Genomic DNA, 25496 nt, shown 5'->3' on the forward strand with positions numbered 1-25496 from the left:
TTGCTGCAGAATTCCCTGGTTTGTTTGCCTCACTGCTTTACTTTGCTGTGTCCACCCAAAGAGCCCCTCTAGGTTTAGTGCTAAGTCTGGGTTTAAATGCTTTAGGTTTAGGGCTGAGTCTAGATTTAGTGCTTCAGGTTTAATGCCTCTGTCTACTCTGCTTCACCAAGGTACCAGCTCAAGGAGCCGCAGGCTGAGATATTCCTACTCTTGTGAAGTATGTGTGAACTGCAGGATAATTCAGAGTACAAAGCAATCTTGCACGTTGTTTTTTGTCTGAATCTAAATTTCAAAATGGAAGGGCTTTGTTCCCAGCAGTTCAAGGGTGCTCACCTTTGTTACATTCCCAAAATGAAAATACATGCTGTTCCAAAACAAACTGGCTTCTGTCCTTGGTGCAGAGATGAGCGAGGTTCTATTTTCTCATGTCTCTGACTTGGAGGCTGTGGAATTATTGTTGCTGACTGTAAACTGTATCCTTGACTAGAAATGGTGCGGGAACATTTTGTTTTAAAGTACAGGAGAGATGGGAGATGTGCAGTTTATTCAAGACTAGCACTGCAGCCCTGGGTCTGGCAGTTCACAGTGGACATCTGCCAGCTAGATAAAGCCTTTTGCTTAATAAAGTTACAGGACAGGCAGTGGGAGCTGTGATTTATGAGCAAAAAATCTGAAGCAAACTGATAGTGGGAAGTTTTTATGCACTTTGTGTTCCATTTGTTCTCAGTCTGCCTCCCCTTAGACTCTGAGCAGTGTCTGGTAAGGGAGCTCATCTCCTGACCTTGGGGTCAAGGTGTGTGACCCAATTCAGCGTGATTGGCTTCAGGCATTCATTCCTAACTACATGAAAAAGATCTTTTCTCAGTTGGAATTGTAGAAAATAATGTGGACTTTGAGTTTGGGAGCAAATTTTGACAAGCTTATTACCTTATTTGAGTGTATTTGGTGTCCAATCTTCCTTTAAAGCCTAATCCAGCATCGTCAGTGTCCCCAAATCATTGCTCACACATGTCTGTTATTTTCCTTCCCACATCCACCTTATACAGGTGAGAGTCAGTAAGTGCTGCTGGGTCTCTCCTTGAGTTGTAGGTTTTATTTGCCTGCAGAGGGGCTGTGGTGGAGGGCACTGGCTCTGCTAATGAGTGCTGCTCTGGAGCCATTGAAGCCTTGACTTGGGGTGTGTGACTCAATTTCCCAGATAATTCAGCATGATTGGCTTCATGCATTGCCCATTCCTAACTACATGAAAAAGATCTTTTCTCAGTTGGAATTGTAGAAAATAATGTGCATTTTGAGTTTGGGAGCAAATTTTGACAAGCTTATTGCCTTATTTGAGTGTAAACAAACCTTATTTGTGCGCTTTCAGTTCGGGAGTAAGTTTTGACAAGGTTATAACCTTATTTGAATGTATTTGGTGTCCAGTCTTCCTTTAAAGCCTAAACCAGCATCATCAGTGTTCCCAAATCATTTTGATAACCATGTCTGAGCAATAAAGCAGTCACAGTCCTCTGTTCTTTTCCCCTCCTATACAGGTGAGAGTCAGCAAGTGCTGCTGGGTCTCTCCTTGAGTTGTAGGTTTTATTTGCCTGCAGAGGGGCTGGTGGAGGGCACTGGCTCTGCTAATGAGTGCTGCTCAGGAGCCATTTAAGCCCCTTGGAAACTCAGTATCTGCACAGGTAGCCCCCACTGAGGTGTGCAGAGCTGCTGCTGCTGCATCCTCCCTGCTGTGCCCGCTGATAAGGCACAGCTTGAATCTTCAAATGCCACTGGGAGCATCATCAATCTCAATCCAGTCCTTACTCTCTCCCCCCAGATGGCTTCTGCTGAGGAAGAGAGGAAAACATAAAAGCTGTGGCTTTAGGGCGTGAGAATGTGGAAGTTGGTGGAGTTAAAAATCAATCGTGACCCACAACAAAGGACTTGCAACTTCATCTCTGGCAGTGTTACTGCTGTGCTGTCCCAAAAGCCAGTGAAAAGCCATAAATGCAGACACAAGCAAAGATGAGAACTTGTGTATTCTTATTATTATCCTCAGTGGAGGAAAAACTGCTTATTCTATCCACTTACCAGGCAAACTGAAGTTAAAAGAAAGTAGGGGGGGATCCTGCTTATCTGATGTTTGCAGCAATGCTGTGCACACCACAGACAACAGGGAACTGACACAACACAAAGCAAAATCTAGCATTATTTCCCCCAGAAACACTTTACAGACCCGAGCACAAGATGCTATGGCTTTTATTCAAGAAGGATTTTTTTTCTGAGGGATCTTTTTGGGTTTTTCACTAATTTCGGCAAACTGAGTGTTTCCAGGGATGTACTTAATGCTGTTGCTTTCCTAAAAGGGAGTAACACTTAGTGTTGTAAGGCTGGGGGGTTTTTTTGGTGTTTTTTTTTCATTTCAGGAATGTGTTGACACCCAGATTCTCTCAGAGGTCTTCTGTCTTCTTCTGCTGAGATTTTCCATCACATATATATATATATGTGTGTATATATATATATATATGCACACACACATATATATATTTATATATGTGTGTGTGTGTGTATATACATATATATATGTGTGTATATATACATATATACACACACATATGTGTGTATGTATATATATATATATATATATAATGTATAATGCTCTAAGATCTGACCCTGTGATGCAGATACTTCAAATATAGGATTAAAAATCCTTATTTTGGCATGCTTCCTGTCAAAATGTATTTTCAGGTAAGCAAATCCATGGAACTGCCTGAAATCCAGGCAGTGATTAAGTGCCTGCCTGGTCCTTAAGTACATGGAAGAAGACTTGGAAGTTTTAAAATCAGATGTGAATTCTTGCAGGGAGGTTAATTTAGTTGATGTTGTTTAAAATAAGAAGAGAAACCCTGTTGCTCTTACTGATTGCCAGGCAACTGATTTAAAAACTTCAAAAGCAGTGATGAAAATGCTCTTATTTCAGACTTAGTGATGCCTTATACCTTCCTGACTTTAAAACAGTGTTGCCATTTTCCTTCCTTATCATATGTTCCTCCTCTGGCTTTTATTTTCCTCCTTGTTTTGGCACATCTCCTATCTTTGGGTATCTGGTATTGAGAATCCCAGATATCTCCAAACTCTTCCCAGGTGATGGTTTGGGATGTGGGAATCTCCTCTTTGCAGGAGCTTTCTCTTTTCTCTAGTATTTTTTTGAGACTGAAGGCAAAATGGGCAGATATTTTTACACCCAGAACACACGTAAAATGAAAATAAATTGCTGCCAGGGTTGCTTTCCCCCTAAGTTACAGATTCCTTCAGAATCAAGTGATCTAGCAATAGCTGGGGAAACAAAGAAATCACTCTTGGAAAGAAAGAGAAGATGCCTGAGTTTCCAGTTAAGCTGCTTTTTAATGAAATGCAATGACCTGCAAAAGTGGAAATCCCTCTTCCTGTTTGCTTTTACACCAGAGCAGAGGCTTAGGATGTGTTTTTGCTCCAGGTCTGCTCTTTGCAAGGTGATTTATTTGTGTTGAGTTTGCTTTGTGTCTGTAACATCAGGAGCCTGGTTGGATAAATTAGAACTGAGTGAAACATTTTTTTTGTCTGGGGATCAGCAAGATAAATTCACCAAACCAAATGAATCTGAATTTTGCTGCATAGTGGTGCTTGGTATTGCTTTACATTATTTCTTACTTTGTGTATATTTCTTACTATATATATAAGATTTTATAAGAGTTGTAGCAATTTCTCCCAGCTGGGAAAAAGAGATTTCCCTAAGTTCATACATTTACTTCTTTTTTTCCCTAAAAAAAAAGTTCTGAACTTTTACAAATAATGGCATTACCTCCAGATCTAGAAATAGGTTTTTGTCTGCTATTCTTTGAGCTGTCACTTGCAGAGGTTTTATTTCAGGCTGATGAAAAAGTACACGTGCTTTCCTGCTTTACATCTCTCGCATTGCCTCTCAAATCAAACACTGAAATGCATTTGGAGAATTTCACAGTGGAAATGCAAACCACAACTTCTGTTGTCAGTTTAATTCTGAGGTTAAAATAGGCATTTAATTAATTTCTTCCCTGAAGTTGGGCTTTGAAATGATGCCCAAATAAAATGATTCATTTTATCTACTCGGATTTTTTTTCAGCAACAATGAAATGTGTCGGGGAACTCCTCTGCTAATTTGTCATTTTATGGTTGAGAATTCCATTGATTTTTGCAATTATAAGGTTGGAAAAATGTGTCCAGAGTTTGCACACAACGCAGCAACAGCCTGTGAGACTGGGGAGAGAGAGAGGGGGAGATGATAGTGCACAAAATTCCTTTCAGTCACAGTTCACTCCTCTCACCTGAATCCTCAACACTTGCACGGGGGTTTCTGGAATTTGCTGAATTTCAACCCTTGCTCCTGCAATTAGCCCAGGGATGTTGGAATTCCCAAAGGAAGGGGCTGCTGGGAGGATGCTCCCACCCCCAGGGCTGGGGTCTCTTTGCAGCTTTCTGGGTTTGGCTCCCAAAAGGGGACAGTGTGAGCAGGAGGATGTGGCTGAAGGGATGCACCTGCTGCTGAGGCACTTGTGGGAGAGAGGGGGAAAAGGAAAGGTGATAAGGGAGAAGGGCAGATAAGGAAAGAGAAGCATTGCCAAGGAAAACCTTGAGGGCAAGGATGAGGCTGCTTCCCTGGTGAATGCCTCACTCCCTGGGGTGCTGTGCTCAGTGACCTCGGGGTGCTATGTGGATTTATAGCCAGGTAATCCAGGCCCATCAGCAGAAATTATTTACTGAACTGCCAGTAATAAGGAAAGAAACCCTTGCAAGGTCTTTGGTTCCTCTGGGAATAATTCCCCTTCTGTTTTTCCACCACTTTTGGTGGTGTTCTCCACCAGGTGGTACAGTAGGCACAACAGAAAGGAAATCAAAAAGACAGGATGAGCCTCAAGGGAATGTCTACAACTTTGGTGCTTTAATGAAGCAAAAGTAATCTGTCTTTAAGAGAAAGATTTTATTTATTCTATTATACTGGACTGAAATTTGTTAATATCTAATATCCTGTGTGCTGGGAATAGCTAGTGAAGGAGTTGCAGCCCCAGCCTTTTTTCAAATGATTTCAGGGGTAGTTCTGAGGCTCAGGTACATTTCCTCAAGGAGAAGTAGCATGAGATGAGAAAGAATTCGATCAGTGTTCTTAAAGATCTGTGAGAAGCCAGATTTTTGATTTAAATATTAAGTTAGGGCCTTATAGTGAATGACAGAAGAAATTCCCAAACACCCTGCAAATCAGGAAGATTTTCCTCTGGAAAAGCCCCTGTTTGTGCTCAGGCAGGCTCATTTGTGGCACAGTGCTTTGTTGGAAGCAAGTTTCATGGACATGAGAGTGAGAATTGTCTAGTGGCCACAATTCTGGCTGTCCGCCTTTCTTTTCTGCCAAATATTGCTGGTACACACAAGACTGAGATGTGCAAGTGCTGTAGTAAATCAGAGATGTAGTTTTGGTGTTTTGATAAAAAAAAGGAAGTTGTGAGTTGCAAACTGTGGGGTCTTCCATCTTCCTCAACACCCCAAACTACATATTACTGTTCCTAAAAACACTTCTTGATTCTCCTGATGGCCCAGAATTAGTGGGGGCACTTTGGGATCCAGAAAAAAAAGATATATAGGGAAAGGGAAGGGATGGAAAAGGAGGAGCTGCCTGGTGTGGTTTCAGATTGCATCAATTCTGTTTCTGCCATGATGCATTCAGCTTTTGCTATGTGCAAATCCATGTGCTGACAAGACCAGGGGAAGAACTTTTGGAAAGGAGCATCAATCTGACAGCAGGGGAGTGTGCACTGGCATCCCAGGTGGTCAGCTCTGTTAGTAAACAGGATGCAAAGAAGATAAAGAAAAAAGTAATTTTGACACCATAATTTCTACTTCTCCCATTACAAAGAAATTAGGAACAGGATGTGTTTTGAAATAAAAAGCAGCCAGTTGTATAATACTGCTACAAAGTACCTGAAGGAAGGATCATGACAGAATCAAACTGCCACAAAGAAAAGCAGTTGTGGCTGTGGAAAAATAATTTTGGTGCTTTTCCTACTGAAATACAGGTATGTGGAGGAACATCGCAGCATGACAATGAGGTGATACTTGTCATTTGCGTGACAGAGACAAATTAGAATCCAGCCATCTCAGGGTGGGAACGATTTTCTTGAAAATTAATGACTTGATTAGAAGGAGAAATGAAGCTTCTTCAAGGGGACATGCAAATAAAGGAGGAATCACTAAAACTGTCACCTGGTGTAAAGCGAACATTACACAAAGAAAGATTGGTGGGATAGTCTACAAAGACAAATTTGATGTGATATTAATCACGCAGCACCAGTGGGCACAGGGAGGAGAGGGAGAGGAAGGATTCAGCATGTGTGTGACTTGGAGGGGTGTTTCCTGCTGAAGCAGGGGAGGACTATCCCATTCATCCCATTCCCCAGGCTGGGTGCATCCCCTGCACCCCCAGGCTGGGGTACCACACTCAGGGGAGTTTTCCAGGCCCTGGATTTTTCTGGGTGGTGCTGCCACCATCTCCAAGCCCAGTGGAAGAGGTTTGCCTCCTTTCATCTGCAGACAAGGGCCACAGAGAACCATTAATTGCAGTAAATGCTTATTGTTCCTCAGAGGCAAATCTGCAGAGTGTGGTGGGTATTTCTGTACTGGGCATTTCTGCCACCTTTCAGGAGGAGTTGGTGCCCTGTGAAAGCTGACCTAGAGCAGAGGCTGGACAGAGTTAAAGAATAAAGCAGGGATTTATTGAAAGGCCTCAATTGATCCACCTTGGGCAGCACAAGAGCCCAGCCAGGGTTCAGCCTGATGTGGGTAACACAGTAAGACCCAAAGCTGTTCATCAAACACTGTTTTCTCTTGTGCAGCACTACCAATGCAAAAGAGACTGATACCAACCAGTTCTCTTAATTACATCAGATTTATCGAATGTAAGTTTGATAGAAATATGTCATGGTCAACTGAGGGATCTTGCAGAGACCAAGGAGAAAATGAAAGTCTAGTCCCATGCTCTAGCTGCAGCTGACAAAAGCAGGTGTGAAGATGAACTGGCAAACTCATGGTTTCTGTTTCCTTGGCTGCTGAACATCAGCACCAGTGGCACTGAGGCAGCCGTGCACTCTTTGGGTGGTGATGCCAGGGACAAGCAGGGTGGATTGCTGCTGCTGGGAGAAGCAGATTTTTGGCCCATGTATCTGCAGGCTCTGCCAGAAGCTCTGGAAGAGTTTTCATACTTTCAGACATATTTTTACAACAATATGGCTTAGATTTTGTAAATGATAAGGAAGGCGTGCGTTACCGAGCACGTGATTTTCCTCTGGGAGCCAGGGCTCTGCTCAGGCAGGATTTGTGGCAAGTCCTAGGGGCAGGAGCCACTTGTTTTCATTCCCAGTGTTTCCCCACATGTTCTTGGTCTGCCTACTTTAGAAAATGCCTGTTTTAGTGTTGGTCAGTAGTGTGAAACACTTGGTTTTCTAGCTGCATCACACCTGTATCAGAACAATTCCCAAACATACTCCCTCCAGGCCAGGCATTACCACCTGGAATTCCCTCTGCCTGCAACATGGCTGTGATATGTTCTTTTCTTTTTGCCAGAAAGTAAGTGTGCTTTGCTGGTCCATACAGGGCATTTATTTTCCTGAGATCAGTGTGATGGCTTCCTGCAAAGCCACAAGAAACCTTGTGAAAATCAACATTGGCATGTGTGTGTAGTTTTCACATTTATTGTTGTGGGCTTGCACAAATGCCCTCATGTGTTCACATTTAACATGCTGGTTGCACATTTCTGTGCTTTTTCATGCTCTCAAAACATGATCCTGTACAGTCACTTCATGCTTTGTTTGCTTGTTTTAAAATAAGATGACACCAGCCTGGGAAAGACTGTAATAGCAGGGCAATGAACTCTGCAGCTACGAATTTCTCTTGATTTGCAACAGAAAGTTTTGAAGCCTCCACCTTTTTGCTGCTGTTTGAAAGCAGTCACTTGGACTGTCTTCTTATTACCCATGTATATTTAAACATAAATTGCATCTGACTGCAGTGACACTAATTGAGGTGGAGGCACTGAGACGCAGCCCCCCTTGCGGGGAGCGTGGCCAATAAACCTGCCGTGACTGGCAGCTGTTTCGACCACTTTAGACAACAGCAATTTCAGAAAGTGTCCTTCCCCTTCTCCTTGACAAGGAGGGGACAGCCAGGCCCCCTCTGAGGCATCCATGACCAGAGAAAGCACCCAGCTTTCCCAGGGTGTTGCCCGCTGTCTTTTGTAATCGGGGATTTCAACCCCACCCTTTGCTAAAATATAAAAGGATTTTGCGTTATCTCAGTGGTTTTATAACAGCCCAGCAATGTGCACCTGAGGTATTTGACCAAATATTATTAAAACTCTGCAAGGGCTGATAATCCTGGAAGTAGTGCGACTCCTTCCTGTGACATTGAAATCATTCAGTAATTTTACAGTACATTTGAATTTTGGCATTGTTCAGCCGCTCGGTTCCCATTAACTTCGCCTGGAATTTCTTATGTCCGTGCACACAAGCGAAAGTGTCAAGTTTCTCCTTCATGCTCCAAAACGCCACCTGAATCACAATTGTGCTGCAGCTAATTGTTATTAATTAAGCTGTTCCTAGCAGTCCAAGCTGGATTGTGCTTTTCTCTGCGTGTAATGAGAAGCGAAGGCGTTTAGTGAGCGCAGCATTTGTGGGGGGTGGGAAGAACAAGACAGCCCTGCTCCTGGGAATATCTCTCTGAGATGCTTTTGGGGAGGGTCTGGGTGTTTGTAAGGATGGGGCCACCAGCTCAAGCTCCATCCCACGAGCTCTGCTGCCCTTGGCTGTGTTTCCAGTGGCAGGCAGGCAGCTCCAAGGGCGTTCTGCAGCGGGTGAGTTTGCACGGAGCCGCTCCGGCCGCACGTGCTCCCGCATCACTTAAGCACAAGGCCTTGGCCGAGAGCCCCCGGCACAAGGTTTGCCCAGGAATCACATGGCAGGTGCCCTATGCCCCCCCTGCCACCTCCCTCTGCTCTCCCAGCTTCAGCTAAACGGGATTGTGGAGTGGAGGGAGCGAGAGGAAGGGATTAATGAAGTGGAGACCCCGGGAGCAGCTTCCTGGCAGAGGGAAAATTGGGAAAATTGCTTCCTGGCCTTTCCTCTCAGTGAGGCTGCAGAGGAACATGCCTGCTGCTCTCTGCCTGGGCAGGAGCAGTGAGCCACCTGGCATTCATCTGCCTTCTTTTGGGTTTGCCTGTGAAAATAAAGTCAGGTGGGGAGGACCTTGGGCAGAAATGCCATCTTCATGTGAGAGGCGGCAATGGGAAGCTGCTTCTGCTCTGTGCCATCCAAAACCAGCAACCTGCCCTCTTGTTGTGTTTTTTTCCCCCTTGCCTTGTCCTTTTGTCCTCTTATCCTTGCCTGTTGTCCTTTTGTCCCCCTTGCCTTGCATTAAGAACCAGAAAACAGATGATTTTGGCAATGGCTGCGGGCTGTTATTCTAACAGTGAGATAATGGTTACCCTGTGCAGGATGAGAGGTCAGGAATAGTCTTGGGATTTCTCCAAGTCCAGAAGGATGGGGAATGGCTTTGTGTGCAGACCTTAGAAAGAAGCCCAAGGGCACAGTCTGGTGGTTGCTCCAGATTGCTCACTTGAAGCCTTGCTGGAGCGAGTAGGGTGGAAAGGGAGAATCCCTGGAGAATCATCATGGGTGGGTGGAGTGGGAATCTTCTGCACCATGGTTAGTCTTGAAGAGATTTTATCCTGCCATTGCCTCCACATGCCACTGAACTGAAGCTTTAATCTGCCCATGGATCCTCCTGGTGCTGCCACCACTTTTCTGGGCTCAGAGTTTTATATGGCATTGCATTTCTTTCATCCCTACAAATTCCCTGGCATTTTGCTGTGACACGTCTGTTCTTCTGCTGGTGGTGCTTGCAGGAAAAATGACCAAATCTCAGCTAGCAGCCTGGGATGGGACCTGGAAGTCAGGGAAAGGCTTTATGGCTGTTTGCAGGGTAAAACCCCTCACCCTGCACTTATAACTTCCTCCCAGGGCTGCTGTTTGTGGCTCCTGTGATAAACTAGTCCTGCTGCTGCTGAGTGGAGGATTCTAAACTAATGGTGCTTCTGCTCCCGGGATTTACCATTTGGAAGATGCTTTATTGCTGTCTTGTGACATTTCCCTGCACTTTTATGCTCATTTATATAACTGATTTCTTTGATTTATGGCAGGTTTTCTTCATGTGTAACAATGTCATAAATTGCACAGCCCTCTTTTTAAGTGGTTATGAATGTGAGATATTCAGTAAACTATGGCATGGGGGAAAGGGTGGGTGCCTTTTGAAGAGGCTTTTGACCCCAATCCCAAATAAAATAACCTGTTCTCTCAAAAGAAATCAGAAGCAAGCATCAAAATAAGTTAGTATAGTCTATTTCTTGACTAGCCAGCTGGTTGTGGGGCTTTTTAGTGCAAAATGTAAGTTATTCATATTGATAAAAGGATGCATGAGGCCAAACCCACAGAGTGGTGATGTTTGTGGGGTGATCCCTGGAGCTTTGTTATCCAGGGTCGGCAGAGGCTTTCAGAGAAGCAGCAAATGAATGTTGTTCTTGCAATGAACCTTTCTCTTCCCTTTCTGTTTGTAAACCTGCTCTTTGAGATGTTGCTATTTTTTAAGACCCTCAAACAAGCTCACATTTCCAAGGAGTGTTCAGTGGCCATCAGGGATCCAAAGCCAATCAAAGGCACTGGTGAGGCCTGTGAAATAAAGACCTTGGGTTTTGATTGTGTTGGCATCTTGCTTTGTAGGGGAAGAGAAACAGCACATTTAAAAATTACTTTCTGAGTTCAGCTGTCAGAGAAGCTTTCTGTTGACCTTTACAAATTGATACCGTCACAATCAATGGACAGAAGTTTAAGGGCAGTCTCTGGGGTGGGGAGGCAGGAAGGAATGAACCCAAACATTTATAAAATATATATGGAGTGGGTTTTTAAAAGCCCAGCAGAAATAACAGCAAGTATTAACAGGGTGTGTAGTTGAACAAACTGTTTCATTAAGAATTTATAATACCTGGTTCTAAGTATGGTTAGTTAAAACTTAGCTGTTGAGATGATTTTTGAAAGTATATAAAACTAGAAATAAGAAATAAATGTGCCTTGGGTTGGTGCAGTGCAGCAATAGGTGGGTGAGGGAAGCAATTAGAGATGCTGAAGTTGCTTTGTGAGATTGAACTACAGGGAAGCTGCATTTGAGGTGCAGCCTGGACTCCGCCATGCTCCCTCCAGCCTTGGGAGGAAAAACCACTGACAAAAGAGGAGTGGTGTGAAGAGGAGCAGCCAGTCTGTGATTTCAGCTGCTGCCTTGCCAGTTTTTAAGCAATCTGTGAGACACACTGAGGAGCTCCTGGAAGGCAAGCACGCAGTCCTCCCCTCCCAGGTGTAAAACAGGCAGAGGCTTCAGTGCTGCAGGAGCTTGCCCTGAATATTCTGCTCATGTTCAGGGAGGTTATCAGCACACCAGGGATGGGCTGTGCAGAAGAGGCTGCCTCCACACTGGGGCTGCATGTTCTTATGCATATCATATTGAGAAAAAAAAAAAAAAAGGAGTTCTTGCCTAGACTTTATGTACTGAAAGTTTGTTGTTCCTGCCTATAAAGTGCTGTCTGAAAGCACCCGTTTTAATAAAACATATGGGGTTTATTACTTAGTGCAGCCATGGGCAATTAGGCAAACAGAACCTTTGGTGTAAGGAAGTCTTGTGTAAGAGAGCACATTAATTCTTTGACTTGATGACCATAGCATATACAGCCCCCACAGACTCCAGGATGTGGTCTCTGTCCCTAGCCCAGCATATTTTGGCTCTAGATGAGGTGTGGCATCCACCTGGGGGTCCAGAGAACCTCAGTATAGCCCTGCCTTCCCCTCATCTGCAGTACTCCCAAGTCCCAGTAATTTCCATTTCAGCTGTCTAACGTGAGCTGGATTCTCCTGCCTGCTTGACAAGGTTATCGTGTTGCTTGAGAACCTGTTATTTTCATTAATGAAAAATAAACTGCATTCAGTCTCAATTTAATAGATGTGTGTGTATTGGCTCAAATGGGGTATTTCTGTCAGCACCTTCTCCTGCATTGCACAGTCACCTTGAAACACTTGGGTGAAGCAGCTCTGAAGTGTTGCCTCTGTTCTTGCCTTTTAATGGGGACACCCAAACCCTGTCTTGGCCATTTCAGGTGTGAGATACTGGTTTTCTTTAACTGGTTTTATTTTCTGTGAGATACTGGTTTTCTTTAACTCCCAGTTGTTTTTCCAGGGACTGTTTAAGTGCCCCTGCAGTTTTGCCTTGTAGGTTTGCCAGAAGTTGGGAAGGCTGTTCTTTTCTTTAGGCGTCGAAATTTCACAGTTCCTTGAATCATTTTATTAGGTGGTATTTGGGTTATGTGATAATTACTAATGTAAAGCCAGGAAGATTTCTGTGGGTGATCTTGGGGAAATACCTTTTACATGTCACCAGTGGCTTGTGCTTAAGCTGTAATGAGGCGCCTCTTGCTGTGTGCTTTAGTGGTGACTAATTACCCGTGCTGCAGGAGAGACATAACAGCACCTGTCCCACCCACCCGCTCCGAGCGGCTCTTACATAAATGATGCTTAAATACTGCTAAGGGGGATCTGTCTGAGGGCTTTGGGAGCATCTAGCCATTATATTTTCAATCCAGTGCAGGCAGCCAGGGCTGCAATCCCGTTCCCGGCACGACGGCGGAATGAGCGCGCTCCCCCGTGTTTGCACAATGGTAATTAAAATGCATTTAAGTTGAGTGAGTGCTTGTGGTGTTTGGGGGCTCTCTGGGGAAGGCAGGAGCAGGGAGGGAGGCAGGCAGGCCTGTGGCTGTCAGGAGCTCTGTGAGTCCTGGAGGAGTGGCAGGAGCTGCTGGGGAACGTGGCACCAGCGCAGCACCAGGGCAGTGCTCTGTGCCAGCTGGGCACCCCTGGAGACCCTGCCAGGGGGAACGAGCTCTTTGTGTCCCAGTAAAACAGCCTGCTTGGGAGATGGGAAATGATTTTGGCCCAACCTCACAGCAGATCTTACTTACTTGGCATCCCTTGCCAAATGGATTTTTGTTGAAGGCGCAAAAGACCAGACCAAGTGCCTGGTTCCGCTGTGCTCCCACCTGTGGGTTCATTCCCTCCACTCCTTCCCTTGGCATTGAAAAAGCAATCCAAATCCTTCTCACTGCTGGGGCCTGTAGAGATTTCCACCTGGTAGGGAGCCAGGATATGCTGTGACAGAGGGATAGAGGGACACAGGCTGCCCCTGCCACTGCATTGGAGGAGGACTTGGGAAGAGTGAGGGCTGGAAAGCAGGCAGAGCAATGTTTGGGCACTCTTAGACCTTCAGCTTGGCACTTGGAAGAACACCTGGCCTTATGGTCATTTATCTGCAGGTTTATTAGTCATAGGAGATATTGGTGCTAGTCTGTGCATTGGTGCTGTAGGTGGAATTTTGGTTCGTGGCCTTAAGGGTTGATCAAACATTGAATCTTGGATGTTGCACTCAAGTGCCTGACTAGTGCAGGAAGAGTCTGTCTGTAATGTTCTTCAGCAGCATCAGGGAGGATGATTCCTCTGTGTGGTGGCTCAGAGCAGAAATGTTTGCATGGACTAATTCTCACTCTGGAGTTGATTTCCTTGGGGAGGAAACATAGGTCAGGTGGAAAAGGGATGCTGGTGATAGTTCTTTTGTACTGAGAGGCCCAGTAAGGAGCCCAGAATGGGAGCCTGGTAAAAGGAGAAGAAGCTGGAGAGCAGAGGAGACCAATGTTGTATTTCAGAGCTACTTGAAAATGGTTTTCTTGTCTTAAAATGCAGCCTTACCTGAGCTAAGGCAGGTGCTGGGAGCAGAGACCACTCAAATCTTCCATAGATAATGTATGCTAATTGCTTGTTTGGATTATGTACTTCATTGGGAAGTAGCTCCCAAATGCTGAAGATATTTTGATAAACTAAGTTATTTTTTGCATCTGCTATGCAAATCCCACAGTCTTCCTAAGCTACCCCGCTGCATAAGTGGCTGTAAAAAAAATATTTTCATTTAAAATGTTTTCCTACCACAACATGAGTGCTGGTAACTTGCCAGTTTGACCACTGGAGCCACCAGCAGCTCCTCAAAGCCATCCTGATGGGGTTGGTGGTCAGCAGCACGCTGCCACGTGTCACCCCCATGTCACCTCCATCCCTCGGCTTCCCCACCAGCTTGGAGCCTTATCTGCTGCCTCCTTGTCAGAGTGAGTGCTTCCAGATTCACAGCAAGACCTCAAGGAGAGACAGATGACAGAGCAGATGGTAGATGACTAATTTGGCAAAGTTAGATGAGTGGAAATTGTTTGCTTTAATTGCTTGTCAAGTCCAGTACCTACATTATAGTTAAGAAGTGACTATTTACCCTCAAACAGAACAAAATGTGGAAAGGAGGGTGTGTGTGTGTTTGTTTGTTTGTGAAGAGTAGGGAGAAAAAGTGCAGAAATGCACAGAGAAAAAAATTTGGTACCAAGGCTTGAGGCAGAAGAACCACTGTTAAAACTTCTATTCATTTCTGCCTTTTTTCAGTGGTAGCTGTGGGATACAGATCCTGCTTCACATTATTCCTATTTATTCCTTTCCAGTTGCTGTGCCATAATATAGATGTGACATAACTAAAAGAGAAACAATGCTGGAAATAGTGGCATAAAACAAGCTGGTGATGATGGCTTGACATGGTCAGTGCAAGTGAATATCCACGAAATGTTGCTGTGTAAATCTGGTCAAGATTTTGATGGTGTTTTTTGGTTGGTATGAACAGGAAGGCACATCAGTAAAATATTCTGTGTGCCATCCACCAAAGGGATTTGGAGAGTTTGGCACAAGGAGGAGGTTCCATCAGCTCAGAAAAGCGTTATCACACATAGCTAATCCTTCTTGATGGAGCCACAATCACTGTCAGCCTCTGCTGTGCCCAGCTGTTTGTGTTCATAAAATTGGGAATGAGCTTCCATTTGTCGGTGGCGCATGATCAGCCTCTCTTGGAGGTGGGGCCGGGCTGGTAACACACATCCTTGCAACTTTTCTGGATGTGCCGGAGAGCTGTATAAAATATGATATTTGAGATTTTAGTGACCAATTTTTGTGAAATTAATTCTTTCGGTCCCTGGTGCTATCCAACACAGGGACCGCTGTGCAGAAGAAATGCTCTGGGGGAAATGTTGGTGCTGCCTGTGCTGTGTCACCTCATCCCAGTGACACCCTGACAGCTGGGCAGCAGCTGGGTGGCCATGCTGAGCTCCTCCTGTGGCCATGTGGCTGCCCAGGGGTTGATTGCATGCAACTGGATTCAAATGGGATGATGATTTTCTGGTGTAGAGCAGACCTTGCGGAAGGAAAACACTTGTGCCAGCTGAGCTTTTAATTAGGAGTACAGGGAAAATTATGCTCTCCTTCATTACAGTCTCCCACCTAGGGAAAGAAAGCCTCCAATTCTAAAGCACTCTCCCAAACCACTGGGAAAATTGGCTGGTGACCTCCAGGAGTGTTTTGCCTTCTCAGGGGAAACATCTGCAAGGCTCTAAGTGCACGAAGCCCTGGCTTCATTAGGACGTGCCTAATTGCAAGAAAATGCAGGGCTTTTGCAGCTCATTCAGGGAGAACTGTAAAATAATAATGAAAGGATTAAAAGTGTGTTTCCCCTTCCTGTGTGCCTACGTGCCACGGTGCCCAGGCTGTTGCTGAGAGCGTGGAGAGAAAGAAGTGAATGGGGATTGCTGGTAATTAGCTGTTCCTTAAGGGGCTGGAGTATTCCCCCCATCTGGGGGGTCTTAACAAATTGCCACGAGTGTTTGCAATTATTAATAAACAGTTCTGTTAGCTGCCTTTCAAGGAAGCCTGATAATGGTGCTGTCTGTAAAAACGCAGCTAATTAAGTAAATAAGTGGGAAGTATAGGGGGAGAATGTGTTAGAAAGAGATGATGACTGTTGTTGGGCCTCATCTTTTATGGGGTGAAGAAACCTGTGATTATCCTTTTTATAAAGACATTCCTCAAAGCGGTAAGTCCAAGAATTTAAGGCTCCCTTTGTGTTTTTGACAAACTGATTGACAAAGGGAGGTTGTGCTGCCCTCAGGAAGAGGCTGTTGCAGGGCAAAGGCACTGCTCTCCTGCATCCTTGCCAAAGAGATAATAATAAATGTTTTATGATTCAGGGGGAAATATATTCAGATGCTTGAGATAACTCCCTTGGAGTTAGAGGAGAGGATGCCTCATCACTGCTTCTGTGAGTGTGCTTTGGGAGAGGAGTGAGGCAACACCAGGATTTCAGGTGGGGGTGACCGTGGTGGAGATAATGGATTCCACTCTTCTTTAGTTCTCCAGATGTAGGCTGATCTGGAAAGGGGCTGGATAAGAAATGATCTCCTTCCAGAAGTTAATCTGGGAGGATTATAAAATCCATTAGTATGAGAAGCAGCAGAACGAGATGGAGGCAAGTGTGATTTCTTAATTTAATGTATAGATTTATCATCAACAGAGCAGAGCAAAATAATGGGCTAAAAAGCAGAATCTAATGGACATTTCTAAATGTCTCCATTATTTGCCACCCTTAAGTGAGCATTTGAATGATTTGGCTGTTTTATGAAAAAAATGTCAATGGAAAATTAATTTCCAAGTCATGTGCATGAATATTGATGGAAAGCATCATTTCAATACAGACGATTATTACTGTTGTAATTGGGGCCATTAGGAGCTGAAACTCTGTCACTTCAGGTAGCTGGTGATAAGTAAACAACTGGCTGTGAAGTGTGAATATTTGAGCAATGCCTGAAATTCACTTTTGTGGTGACCAAGCAGTGCTCTGCTCCAGCCCTCACCCAAAATCCCCCTGCAGGTGAGAAGTGGCCACTGCCTGGTGCCATCACTGCTGGTTTGGGATTCCCCAGATGGAAGAGGCATGTCCTGGAGCTTTGGGATAACCTTAGGGGGTGACTCTGCACATGAGCAGTCTGTGGGGTTTGTTGTCAGTGTGTGGAAAGAGCAGGAATGGCTGATCCCCTTTAGGTAGAAAATAATAATTTAGGTGGAGAGATGGGTTTGAGGGCTTGGTGGGGTGTCAGTAAATCAGGTCAGACTTGGGCAAAACGTAGGGGAAATCTGATTTTCCTGGGTGTGCACTGGAGGGTTTCCCTTATGGAGATGCCTCCCCTGAGTGAGGCAGAGAGTACATGACCAGACATGCTCAATAATGAGAGCAGTTCACACTGGAGGCACATCTAAAGCTGCTCCTCTTTGCCCTGTCTTAGGATGAATATTTTTTATTAACCAGCACAGGTTCTGCTGCAAGAACATCTAAAACACACAATCTTGATTTTCTTTTTTTGCTGCTCATCCATTTCTGGGGCTCTGTGAGACTACACATCTAACAATATACAGCAAAGTGCTTTGAAGAGGGCTCATGAAATACAGATTATGGTGGTTTTGCATGGTGTGACAAGGAAATTTTGTTGCGCTTGTGTTTATGCCTGTATACAGCTGGAACATCCCTGTAAATTACATATTATTGTAGCACTTAATTTTAAAGAGCTGCTACAACACATAGATGCCTGTTGCTGTTCCAGGAGAGGAGCAGGAGGTGAGTGGGATATGTTCCTGCTCTTGTTGAGCTCAGGGACAGAGGGACTGGGAATCTTGTGTGACTCCTGCTTAGTTCCCACTTCACACACAGTTCCTTCAGTGCTTTTTAACTGCCTTGGCAAATCAGACCCAGAACTTGGCAAATCTGCCCTGGAAAGGCTGGGAGTTGTCTCATATGGCTCAAAATGGGGCATAGAACTTTTAAAGCAGGAGTTCACAGCCTGCTTTCTGGCTTGTGTTCCTGCCAGGTTTGTCTCCTTGGCACCAACAGGAGCACCTTTGTCATTCATCCCTGCCGGCAGCATTTCCCTCTCATGGCAGGAATGCCTTTTTACCCCTTTGGTGGTTATTTGCCTTGAAAAACCTGCCAAGAGCATCTCTCATCTCTCTGTTTTAAAGGATTCTCCGGGAGGTGCTGTCCCAGCCCTTCCTCCTGTAAGTGAAGGACCTAACCTGCTTTTCTTAAATACTGGCAGAGTTTCCTCTTTTGTGTTTTGAATGTGACATAATTATTAGGTGCATCAAAAGCATACATTGCAAAGCTGAGACAGAGAGATTAATGACTTACTGTAATAATGGATTATTAATGATCCATGATTATACCCACATTTGCTTTGTGACTTCAGCTCGTTGTGCAGGTCAGAGCTCCCTCCTGCTCTGAGCTCTGTTTGTGCATCAGCTTCCACTGCTGGTTGGGTAGCAATGAAAAAAAAAAAGAAGTGAATTCTGCTCCCTTCAATTGATGTAGGATAATCACTTTTGGTGTGTGACTTGATTTGAGGCAATCTGTGACCAATTTTTTGTGGAAGGAAACTTCTCTTTTTAAGACAGACATTAAGTGCTATGAGGTAAATTTAAAGGATCAGCATGGTTTATTCTAAATTATCTTTAAAGCTTTTTTTGTATTTTTTTTAATCCAAAAGAATTGATTACTAGCCATATCAAAACCTGGGAGAAGTTACTGCAGTGGTTTGGCTGTACAAAATTAATCTCAGTCAGATAAAACTCCTGGCCCTGGTTCATTCACATCTGGGCTGGCTTCACCCCTGCCGAATCCTCTTGCAAGAGCAGGCTCCAGGTGTTCCTGCCTCCTCTCAGCAAACAAATGGCTGCATTAGCTTTCAGGAAACGTTTAATGGGTGTGCAACATGGAATATCAGTGTTGCAGCGCATGGCTTTATTAGCTGAGCTGCAGGAATTGTTTTCTGAGCTATGTTGGTCCTTAGCACGGATTGCAGAATGGAAGGGAAGGTATTTATTAGTCCTTGGGAGCCTTGAGACAGAATAATACTTACCTGGCTGGAAATATGATCAGTCCTGTAATGGATACTGCTGTATTTAAGGAAGGAGCGCACAAACCCATTTTGTAAGTGCTAAGCAAGAATTTTTAGGTGCTCTGGCAGGCACAGGGATGTGTTTCCGTGAAGAGTTGGCACACAAGGGCAGGTCTTGAGGGTTTTCTGAATAAAACTGTAGGACAGGGCTTTGTATTTCAAAAATAAAGATGTGCCATCTCCTAGTTGCGGTGCTTAATCCTTCCAATGTTCCCAGTCCACCAGAGATAAGTGAGGTCCCAGTATGACCCTGTCTTTCCATCTCCTAAAATAGCTGTTAAAAATATTGGAATGAAATCACAAAATACCAACAGTGTTTTGGTATGATTTACTCTAAGTGGTAAGGTTTTACAGAAAATCTAAAAATTGGAATGTTCATGCTTTTAAGTTAAGCCTCAAAATGACATGATAACTTGTTTTAAAACCTGAGCAAAGCAAGCAGTTCTGCTTTCCTTCAACACAGTATAATGAACATAGGTCAAATATTTCAAATTTTTAACTGCAGCAAGAACTTTGAAATTTGACTTTTGCCAGCTCATAGAAAGAAATAATATTCCAGCATTCCCTATGGTGGGTAGACCCAATGCCTGTTTAGAGAAGCAGCCCTTGCAGTGCCTGTTCAGCTTTGGTCTGTGCTCTTTGGCCCCTGGAAACACAACCCAAAAATGATCTGGTCAACCCTTCACCCTGTGAATGGTTTGTAATGGAACAGGAATAGACTTCTGCTGCCATTTTTGGGAAATTCCTTGGGAAAAAACCTTGGGCAGGTCATGGGCTCCTGGCTGCCTCCTGAAGCCCTTTGCCAAGAGGCTGCTGGAAGCTCAAATTGCCCCAGAACAAGAGCAAATAATTCTGCAGCAGAGAGAGCACAGATTAGAATTGTTCCCACTTCAAGTGAGAAAAAAAAAGGGGGGTGAAGGAGGTATAGTAAATAAACAGTCAATAATTGTAGTACTCTGAAACCTAATTACTTTTGGTGTTTATAAAAAGGACCTGCATCATTCAAAATAGTGTCTATTAGCCAATTTTACTGATTATGCCTCCAGTCATGGAGAGTTTTGTTTGTATTGATCTGATCCAGAAGTGGGGTTGGCTCCAGAAATACCATTCTTGTCAGGCTCCTGTTTTACATAATATAATGGCCATTTCAAAAGTTTAGATGTACCCAGATTAATTTGCTCACAGATAAGAACAACCCACAAGCTGCTGATTAAGAGGAAAAGAAAGTTCATTGAAACAAACAAACCAAAACCAGCCCATAAATGTGACCATTTAAGCAACATCCCTGAGCAGTGTGTGAAAAGTTGATCATGTAAAATGCCACTTCTGGATTTATTTCTCTCTTTTTTTTTTCTTTTTTTTTCTTTTTTTTTTTTTTTTTTTTTTTTGTCATTGCATATACCCTGAGCTGAGCTGGGATTCTGTGCTGGCTTTTAGCTGGGCTTCAAAATGTAGAACAGAGTAGTGTAATATTAAAGAGTGTTCCTTGAAAACTGTACTAAGATGGTGTTTCCTGACATTTCTTTGCTGTGCAGTCAGCCTGGGGACATGTGGAGAGACAATGTGGTTTTTTTGCTGTTGTTTTTCTTCTATTTGATTGCTTAAAGCTGGGAAGAGCTGGGGTCTAAAGGAAAGTGATGGGGAAAACAATGTTGGGGGTAAGTCTTCTGCTTGGGTTGTCCTTGGCTTGTCCAAAATTCTATTCAGAATAGGGAAAATGTTGATTTATCCGGGTCACCTTGGATGCAGAGGTCTCTCCAGCCTTGTGTCCCTCAGCCTGTGATGAGACTGGCTCTGCCCAGTGTCTGATTCTGCCACTGGTGGAACTGGTGGAGCTTTGCTGAGACCTGAGTTTTTCCCTTTGGCTGCTGGGGTCAACCTGCTTGGCCTTTTTCCTGCATTTCTGCCTTTTTTCAGCCTTTCAGCATTTGGTGGCACTTCAGCCCATTTGATGTTTAAATTGCAGAGATGATCACAGGCTGTATTTCCACCGTTCCCATCTCCACTGCTGATATTCAAGTGAGACTTGTGTGACCCAGCCCTGTGAATCATGACAGATTTTTGTTGCAACTCCCTGTATCAGACTTTATTGTGCTCCAGTGCCCCTGTTCCATAGTCCTGATGGATTGTGCTGTGTTTCTTTGCAGTGTGTGCTGGCACTGAGAACAAGCTGAGCTCCCTGTCTGACCTGGAGCAGCAGTACCGGGCCCTGCGCAAGTACTATGAGAACTGTGAGGTGGTGATGGGCAACCTGGAGATCACCAGCATCGAGCACAACAGGGACCTCTCCTTCCTGAGGGTAAGCAGCCTGCTCTTCTCCTCCCCTCCTCCTTCCTCCCTCCTTCCCTCTGCTTCTTTTTTGAGGGAGCAACCATAGGTGCTGGGCTGGAAAACACCAGGTTTCTCCGCCACCAGCTCTGCTGTGATGGAAGAGGATGATAAAATGCCAGGGATGTGCAGAGAAAACAAAAGCAATGTCATTGCTTTGACAGGTGCTCTGAGTGTGAGTCACTTAGATTGATCCAGGATGTGGGGGAGAAAGCTGTGCCACTGGAAGGTGACACCTCGCAGCTCTCTCACTTTGTGTTGCCCCAGGGCGGGTTAGGTGGGGTTTGGGAAGGTCAGAGAAGCATGCAGATAAGCACTGGAGGACTGGCAAGTTAATCCTAATAAAATGCTAGATATGGACTAAGCAAGGGAAGGACTCTGGGAAATGTTTGTGGAGCATTTAAGAGAAAGAAAAAAGTGATTGCTGAATGAACCTGAAGACTGGAGCTGTGAGCCCAACAATCTCCAGTATCCAGGGAAGTCTCTGATAAATGAAGGCTGTACTGCTTTTGGGGAACCTTGGCTGTGCATTCCCTCAGTCCTCTTTGCATCAAATTTTGGAATTTTGAAAGAACATTTCAGTATGGTTTGCAGATGCCCTGTTGCTCTGCTGGCAACCAGAAGAGAGAAAGGTGAATATTGAGTTCAAAAAACTTAAGCCCATCTTTATTTGGCATTTCACATTCCTTATGTTTAAAGAAATATCCCCCTAAAAGAGTGATCCAGGTGGGCATCTGAGGATGCTGCAGGTGATGTGGGTGTAATATGGAAGGCAGGGCTGAAGGCCAGGGTAGAAAAGGCAGCCTGTGCCAGTGTGGTTGCAGTCTGTGCTGTGATTGTACTCTCCATGACACAGGTAAGGACTTACACTGCTCATATTGCTCTCCTGTACATCTTAAAAACGCTGCTGTCATGCTGCAGGATGCGTGTCTGTGTGTCAGTGGCACGTTCCTGTGGCAGGAGAGCTGGAGTTTAAATCTGGCAGCAGGAAGAGGCAGTGGGAGGCAGCCCCAGCTGCTTGGGTTACACTCACTCATTCCCTGTGCTGGGTCCTGGGTGAGCTGAGTGCTCCATTCCAGTCTGTCAAACTGTGAAACTGAAAACTTTCCACCACAGTTCCTAGCAAAGGCAAAGCCAAGCAGTGTGCTTAGCTCTGCTTCACATTGAATTTTTTGGGGGTTTCACAGCCTTGCCACTCCATCCATTGGTGTTTATTTACTCAACGTGTACGCCAGGCTGCTGAAAGATCTGTGAGGAAAACTCAGCACCAGACATGCTGAGTAAAGTTTGGGGTGCTAATTGCACCCAGACTAACAGGTTGCCTGTTAATTTGAGTGCCAAATGCTTCGGAAGTGGATGCTGTCTGTACATTTCACAGTTGTGACAGGTGGGGAAAGCACATATGCCTTTGCTCTGAAATAGATCCAGCCTTGGTGCAGCTGGAGCAGCGTTGGACAGGTGGCAGATCCTGCTCTGTGAGGGCAGGATCCCTGCTCTGACTGGGGCATCTCTGCAGTCTCAGATGCCTGCTGGTTCAAATTCATGGCAGGCAGTCCTTCCGCCTCAGCTTTCCTTCCTCCTGCTGGGATTGGGGAAAGCAAATTACTTGGAAATCAGGAATTAGTATTCCTCACAGAGGGCTGCCATGAGCAGTGAGAAATATTGGTGGAAAGAAGGCAGTAAAATCATCAAATGAGATCAAGAAGGAGAGGCCCTGTTCAGTAAATGAAGGTGGTTTGGTCACCTCTGCTTTTTAGGTGACAGCTACTATTGCTTTTTTATTAGTTTTATCACTTCTTTTACCTGCATCTGCTCCCTCACAGATGTCTCAGCAAAAAAGCAGAACTTGAAACAAAACTCAGCAAAGTGGAAGGCCTAGTTAGTATGATAAATTGTAGTCATTAAAGAAGAAAACCAAACAGAAGAGAACATGTTCTCGGCGAGGCAAATAAATAAATAAATGTTGGCACATTTACGCCGATAATTCGACATTCATTAGTCAGGCAGTATTACTCCTTTTATCATATTAAAAATGGTTTTAATGGCCAAATGAAGGTGGCAGATGGGACATAACCAAGAGAAAGGCTGTTTGTCTCCCTCAGACTTAAATGCAGTGAACTCTCTGTGCAGCATCACGCTCCTTCAGCTGCTCCAGTGTTTTGGTCTCTAGTGCAGGAATTGCCCTCTTCCTCCACCAAAATCACTTCAGGTAGATGCTGGGTTATCTGTGTCACCAACTGATGACAACCATGGCTCTGTGTACCCACCTGTCCTCTTCATAGTGCTTAGCTGGGCAACTCCAGGACAGAGAGAAGGCCTGGTAAGCTGCAGGCGTCATTGTTGCTTCATTTTTTCTTCATTTCCTCATTGACTTCACTGCCTAGCTCTGAAGAGAGTGGTTAGGGATGTAGGCGTAAAGCAAATTTGATGCTTGGTGGACTTTTCTTCTTTCTCTTTAAGTGACTACTCTCTTAGAATTTTGAAAAGATTGCAGCTTATCTGGCTAATGAATGTGTGAAAAAAACCAAAATTCAGCAGTGATATGCTCACCTGTGTGGGTCAGTAAATGTGACAGGAAACAGAGCATTGTGTGTCATCTGCAAAGCATTTGGTACCTCAGGTGGCCTTTAGGCAGCTCTAGGAAAAAAATGTTTCAAGTTTGCACTGGCACATGTATGTGACTCTAAATAATTACCTAGTTCTAAACTAGGTAGAAGAACTTGAGCTGTTCTGATAGTGGCATGGAGCAGAGAAATCCTGCAAGTCCCACCACTTTGGACCTGCCCAAGGCATGTTCTTGTTCACAGAGGAAAAGACATGCTGAGCCTTTTCATCATGCAGTAATAAACAAATAGCATAAATGAATTGAAGTGAAAAAAACCCATAATTTTATTTACCCGGCAGAGGAACATTAACAGATCAGCATCCCATCTCTCATATTTATTTAGACATTTATTCCCTAAGTAGATTTGCTTTATGTCTGTGAGTTAGCTCTCTGGATATCTGCTGATGAAGACTAAGAGGGGCTGTCTGTCACCTGAATGAAGTGCTCAGCCACTTCAGCTTCCAGCCCTGTGTTGCAAACATCTTTTATGGAAAATCCTTTCCTTAGGATTTTTCCTCCTGAGAAGCTGAGAAGCCTCAGGAACAGAATGCAAACATTGATTATCTGATGCTGTGGAATGCAACAGGTGGGTCTGTGATTGGCCCATGTTGGATGCTTCTAATTAATGGCCAATCACAGTCAGCTGGCTTGGACTCTCTGTCCGAGCCACAAGCCTTTGTTATCATTCTTTGCTATTCTATTCTTAGCTAGCCTTCTGATGAAAACTTTTCTTCTATTCTTTTAGTATAGTTTTAATGTAATATATATCATAAAATAATAAAGCAGCCTTCTGAAACATGGAGTCAGATCCTTGTCCATTCCCCAGTCTGAAAACCCCTGTGAACATGGTCACAGCCCTGCAGTTCACAAGGAGCTGGATTTCTGTAAGAAGGGATTGCATGTGCCAGTTGTTCCTTTTCCTGCTGTTCTTATATGTGAGCAGAGCAGGAGGACATGTCATCTGTGTTACTTTAATATCTATTTTATTTTGGTTCCTGGTTGTGCTATAGTCTGGGTATTGCTTTCCTGTGAGCAAGTGCAATATGAACTCGTGTTCTGCATGTGCTGCCTCCAGCTCTGCTCCTGCTGCTTGGTGCTTCCCTGTGCTGTGGCCACAATGGAGTCATGGCAGAGGAAAGGAATAGCAGGAAAAATTTTAAGGACAGATATTCCTGACCTCTGTCTGACAGCTGGCTTGCTTTGTCCTTCTTCTGAGGCTCAACCTACTCACAGAAAATGTTCAAGGGGTGATTCAGTTTTTGCAGTCCTGGCTCTGGCATGAAATGAGGCTGAGGTTCGTGCAGCCCATGGCTGCTGCAGTGCCACCTCCCTGTGGCAGCCAAGGCAGGCTCTCCACTGGCACAGAGGGTGACTGAACTGGGCAGGACAAATATTGGGGTGGGAAGTCCCTAGAGCTGCCTTGTCCCTGTGGTGTGTCCAGGCTGCCCAGGGAGGCAGGAATAACAGTGGGAAGGGTCAGGCTCCATCTTTCCCTGCTTCCCAAGCCACCAGCATGCTTCACCTCATTGCACAGCCCGGCTCTTGCACTGGGATTGCTCCATGAGACCAGAGAAGCTGCTG

General features: G+C 44.6%; 1 protein-coding gene across 2 annotated transcripts in view; it reads left to right on the forward strand.

Annotated features, from left to right (window-relative positions):
• ERBB4 (erb-b2 receptor tyrosine kinase 4) overlaps nt 1–25496 on the forward strand; it is a 583385-nt gene that overhangs the window by 198003 nt on the left and 359886 nt on the right. For both annotated transcript variants that reach the window (XM_064718299.1, XM_064718298.1), the window contains exon 2: nt 21130–21281. In XM_064718299.1, coding sequence (XP_064574369.1) covers nt 21130–21281 — 152 coding nt within the window. The remainder of the gene's footprint in view (nt 1–21129; nt 21282–25496) is intronic.

The sequence above is a fragment of the Zonotrichia leucophrys genome, chromosome 7, assembly GCF_028769735.1.
Source record: "Zonotrichia leucophrys gambelii isolate GWCS_2022_RI chromosome 7, RI_Zleu_2.0, whole genome shotgun sequence".
Lineage (NCBI taxonomy): Eukaryota > Metazoa > Chordata > Aves > Passeriformes > Passerellidae > Zonotrichia > Zonotrichia leucophrys.